At 51.5% G+C, this 5,492-nt stretch overlaps 1 protein-coding gene across 1 annotated transcript; it reads right to left on the reverse strand.

Moving 5' to 3' along the window:
* Window positions 1–845: 845 nt before the first annotated feature.
* On the reverse strand, window positions 846–5,322 carry LOC34624118. Its single transcript, XM_026334461.1, has 10 exons — window positions 4,690–5,322; window positions 4,399–4,519; window positions 3,778–3,975; window positions 3,409–3,492; window positions 3,084–3,160; window positions 2,705–2,828; window positions 2,301–2,460; window positions 1,795–2,052; window positions 1,369–1,624; window positions 846–1,127 (listed from the first exon to the last, which is right to left on the reverse strand). The coding sequence occupies exons 1-10, from the start codon at window positions 5,320–5,322 to the stop codon at window positions 846–848; spliced, it is 2,193 nt and encodes a 730-aa protein (XP_026190246.1).
* Window positions 5,323–5,492: the final 170 nt, after the last annotated feature.

Raw genomic sequence — 5,492 nt, forward strand, 5'->3', positions numbered from 1 at the left:
AAATAGCTGCGAACAACGAATACATATTGTGGATGCTTCAAGTATACTAGTCGCTTATATTTTAGGAGGTGCTAAAATTAAAGGCTGTTCTTTTGAGCCCCGACTGACGTCCCTGATCGAACCTGAGTAGAACAAATTGTCCTACACAAAACAAGCGACCGCAGGTTACCTCGCTTCATGAGGAATGTCTGCCAGTTGGGCGCATTTGTGGGATGCTTACCAGCTCCGGAATTCTGCCCCCTATGCCCTACATGAACGGGACTCAGCATTGATGGACTCTCATGGAATTCGGGAGAGGGGAAATAGCAGTGAAGTTCTAATACTCAAAACGTCCGGAACTAAAAGGTGCTGCCATAAATATGTGCAGCCTACAAGGCACAGAGATGGGGAGAGAGACACCAGCAACATGAATAGACAGCAGTCACCTAATTGAGTGCCACATGGGGAGGACATACGCAGAAGTTTCCTATCGTGTAACGACAACCTCAAGAACCTGAGATCTGAGGTTGATTCAAGAGCAATTTTTAAGTTTTAGAAACTCCGTTGCGCCCGCATTTTTTCTGCTCCGCCCCCCAACGCGTCGCCACCTCAGGCACGGACTTCAAGCTTCCTTAGTGCCGTATCACAGCAGTTACCTAATGGTGTTGCCGCTAATCTCCTGTTCCTTAATTACAAGAACAAAATGTAGTGGCGAAGCAGCCCCCTGCGAAGGATATGCTCCTTTTCTGTGACAGCGACAGGTACCATTACAGCACCAAGGCACCACCCTCCAGACGTTGCTTGAAAGCCTTGTGCTGAGATACAAACACTGGCTGAAGGACACTAAAGTACGATACAGGAAGAACTCAGCCAGAGAAAACGAAATCGGCCCACGCTGGTGCTAATCCCAAAGTCTTTCGCAGACCGGCTAACCCTGCGTCGGAGCTCTCCACGTATACTACGGAGAGGCTAAGTGTCGCTCCGCCCCGTATGGGCCAAACTGGCTTTGCTAAAAAGCGCTTCTTTGGACTTTGATAGAAAATGACCTCTCGGGGGAACGGGGCTAAGTGGTTTGTCTTTTGGGGTGGAGAGTCTCGAGAACCCGTCTCGATTTGTGGTGCGCTCCCGCGACCAAGGAAGTGCCTCCCCTGGAACAGTAAATAATGCATCATCTATCTCCTGCGCACGGCAAACACATTTCACAACATGACCCAATACTAAAGTGCGTTCATTCTGGCTTCGAGCCTGCTGGTCCTCTGCATTCACCGGGCGGTGGGAAGGAAAACGATTTAAGAGAACAAGGATACGAAGAATGAGAGACAAGGCACTACGATGCAAACAAAAAGGCAGGGGAAAAGGAAAATGGGGAGGCAGCGGCAGAGTTAAGGCGTAAGCACAACTGACATCCTTCGGGTCTCTGGGCCCTGAAAATTCCTCTCCGTATTTCCGCTTTGTCCAGAGAGGACGGTACAACGCCATAAGTCGAGGAAATCTTTCTCGCAATGGTCTCAGCCGATACTCAATGTCATGAGTGGCCGCAATCTCAGAATTAAAGTCCGTGTACCTGCCCTCTCTATGGTTTTCTGTCATAAGGTAATGATACAGCTCTTCGTGTTCCGCAATAGTGGCTTTGGGCGACAAGTAGCTGCAGGCCGCAAAAGTATAACTCACAAGCACGTTGTCCCGAAGACGCAGAATGCTCTAGTTTGTTGCACATGATGAGGCGCAGCGTTAGATCAAACTGCAAGCAAGAGCGAGCGTCGAGGAGGTAGGCAAGGAGGAGTAGAGTGCCTGTGTGCTACAAGTGGCCTTCACCTGCAATTGTATGGGGCGACGCTGTACAAGGCGAGATTTACCGCCATTGTTTTCCCCTCTGCGTTTGGAGGGTTTACTTCTCCCTTAACGAGGTGATCTGGCGTTTCTTGCATCTCTAGGCCCTCGGTTACGTCCGCCCCCATGGCTATACGGGCTGCTGTTTCCGGTGTTGCCGCGGCAGCTGCTGCAACGGCAGACTCGTGGGTTGCACCGTCAACTACGGCACGAACGTATACCGGGTGCTTTCGTATGTCGGCCCTATGCGCAGCAGCCAGGCAGGTTCAGCTAAAAGGTGATACTCTGGACAGCAAAGAGCAGGAGGCAGTACGAGATACGCGCCCGAGAGACAGAAGCAGGCTCACCCATGGACCGCCACAAGCAACAGAAGTGCGTGCATGCTTTCGCAGCAGGAGCCACACATGCACAAACGTCATGACGGAGCGGCAAAACATACACTAAAGGCCAAATTTAGGGGCAGTGAAGAGGTAGTCAAGACCAAAGAGTACCAATGGGCCTTTATAATCTCCTGCGTGCGCCGCAAAAGCTCTGATGTTCTTTCCTTGTCCGCCTTCTTGCTGGCAGCCTTCGTCTTTCTCTGAGCCTTTTTCGGAGGAACAGGCTCGACAGTGGCCCACTCCACAGCCTTGCGGTATTCTGCAATGGCGTCTGTTAAGCGACCCAGGAACATCAGATGCGCAGCAGCAGGCACACGAATAGACCTTTGGGATATGTAGAAAGAGACTCATTCGGTTTCCTTTTGCCCGCCATCTGTTTCTTAGGCACAGAACCCATCCCTGCGCGCCGAAAAGAAGTGAATGCACTTCCTTTCATCTCGCTACACAGCAGAGTTCGGGGGGAGCAAATCAGAGAGCAGAGCCAGAGGCCGAGGGATACAGATGCTGCCGCATACCCGCATGTCGAGTCCATCCCGGCTCCAGTACATAACCGGCCCATACGCCAGCAGCTGCAAGTTCAACTTCTAAAGGAATTTCAGGGGGCCCTGGGGAAGGGTCTCGGTGTTGAGGCGGCATCTCCTGCAGCAGAAACGGCCAATGGACAGGCCACATGTTTAGCAACTCGGAGTCCTAAGTTACCTCCAGGCATGCAATCACGCAATGCGATGAAAAGTCCAGAGACTAATTCATAATTTATGCTCCAACTGGTCACCAGAAACAGGCAGTCCTATTCCCGGAGCGACCGGCTGTTGAGGAAAGATAACTAGACGGGGAGACGGCCAGTGGCAAGAGAGAAGACAGGGCCTCCGCCGGATATTGCGCTTTGCAGCTTACAAAAATATCCGTCTGCTTGTGTGTCCAAGGCCGAGGCATTCCCGTTATATCGTCGTCAGGCAAAGTGTCTCGCCATCCTGAGCCATATCGACAAAACATACAGTAATAAATGAATATGAACGAACCGTGTGGCAAGAAGGGTGGGGTAGTCATCGGATCCTAAACTATACACCGGGACGCCCGTTGCATATTCACCTAAGCGATGACGGGAGTTTTGTACTAACTAGGATGCTCCCCAAATGGAACTCGACACCGCATATTACGAAAGGCAACAGACAGAGAGAGGGGGGAAACACGGACGACAAGGCGGAATCTTACTTCTTACCTGTTTCAGGCCAACACTCGTGTAGAGCCTGTGGGCTGTCCCAACTGCCCCACAACCTGGCGTCTAGCTCCTCATCAGACTCCCCTGCGACCCCACACCACACAGATTGATATATGCACAGACAGCCCAGCAGCACGAATAGCGCCATAGGAATAAACTGGAGGCTGAAATCGATCGGACGCGTCACGATACATGGAGAAAATATTGCACGATGAAATTACTTTGAGACGGCAGAAGTCGAAAGGATCCTCTTCCTGCTGGCTGCCGGTAAGATAGGCACATGGACCGAGTCAATGCTACGTCATGCTACAGCATCAGACGAAGCACTCCCAATCACATGAGCTGCAGCCGCACACTGTCCCATCTTACCAAAGTACACATCCTGGTTGCCGTCTGGAAGCCTATCAAGCCGAATATGGTACGGCTTGTCTGTTGACTCCCTGAAACCTACGCCGTGGGCGTGGTGCTGGGGCCACTTGACTGCGTGTTGTCTATCCAGAGAGAGAGGGTGGAAGGGAAGACTGGTGCCTTGACCTTTGTATTCCTCGGGACCCCCGTCGATAACGCCTGCGACGGGCCAGTCACCATGCCCACACATCGCGGCAAGAACAAACCCTGTCAGAAGCCAGTATATTGTGCAGTCCCTTAGCTCCAAAGCTCTGGATCAAGGCAGAGTGAAGCCTCATCAAAAAATGCCGGCCGCAATTTCGTCTCCGCGAGTCTGTGCTCTCAAAATAGGCCATTAAATAGCTAAACTTACATAACAGAACGCTATCCGCAAATACACGATTAATCACATCACGTTCATGGGAAGCAGTACACACACGTACATGAGTACACACGATGGTGCAGAAAGGAAACTCCATGCTTTCACGAAGGCAAATACTTGTATAAACATTCAGATTGAGAAGCGTCGGGCCGAAAGGGAAAAATAGATGTGTCCCCGTTCAGCAAATACACTTAGAGGGCAATCTGAGGGAGAGGGCTTGCCTACGGGCCTTTCGGCGAATGTTTTCGACTCAATAAAAGTCCAGTTGCCCTGTAGAAAGTGTAACCAGTTGTTGTCGACGCCACGACCGTACTGCTTATAAAAAGGGACGTAAATATCCCACTGAATCCACCAGAGGCAGCAAAATAAGAAGCAGCAACACTACAACGGTGAATAAGATCAAAGCGACCTGGAAAAGAAGCATAGGCGTAGATGGGGGGCTAGAGAACCAGACGGTGCACGAAAAGAGAAATGATCAGGGAAATTCATAAAAGGAATACGTAAACACGCACTGGCATATTCTGTATAGGATCTTGCATCAGTTCCTTCATGTGGCTCTCCAAGGCAGATCCTGGAGGAATGGCGGTCATACGAATGCCTCCTAGACCAGATTGGCCACAGTGAGGGGGCCCGCCATAGCTGCTGTTTAATCGATGCATTCTCCGAAGCAGGGCACTGCGTGTGCGTTTCTGCTGGTCATGACGGTGCTGATGGCGGGGCTGTTTGACTCCCGTAAGCGGGTGGGCGGTAACGCGCTGCTGCTGCGCACGTAGTGTATTCCATCGGCTCCCTCTGTGTTGCTGCTGCACACCACTAGCAAATGCCAAGAATGCCTTGGGATGAGTGTGAGAGACAGTGGATTTTGCAGCACGGGCCCTCCGAAGTGCACGACAACGTGAGACGGTAGCAGCGTCGATTGTGCTTTTAGAGGCAGCGAGGAGCAGTGGACTGAAGACGCGTAGTCCACCTTCGCAAAGAGGAGCCAGGAAACAAAGCCAAACCGCGATTCGTAATAGATGGAAATCACAAGACCTCATGGCCGCATAGGGACCAGAGCGTAGCTTCCCGTACGGGCAGTCCTCAAAGACATTGAGAAACCATACAGCCGTCGTGCTCTTAACCAAGAACCTTTTCCCTGCATCCATAGGCACTCACACTTAGCCACTATGGTCCCTAGCCGCTGAGGGCCCCCAGACCCGGGGGCCCCAGTTCTAGAAAATGTAGCTACTGCATGCGTTATCGTTCTGTATCATCTGCCCGCCTTGGGACCCTAAAGTATCGGTATTTCCCCTACCCATTCGTTTTCTGTGTACTA

This window comes from Cyclospora cayetanensis, unplaced genomic scaffold (genome assembly GCF_002999335.1).
Source record: "Cyclospora cayetanensis isolate NF1_C8 unplaced genomic scaffold, CcayRef3 CcayRef3_contig_425, whole genome shotgun sequence".
Lineage (NCBI taxonomy): Eukaryota > Apicomplexa > Conoidasida > Eucoccidiorida > Eimeriidae > Cyclospora > Cyclospora cayetanensis.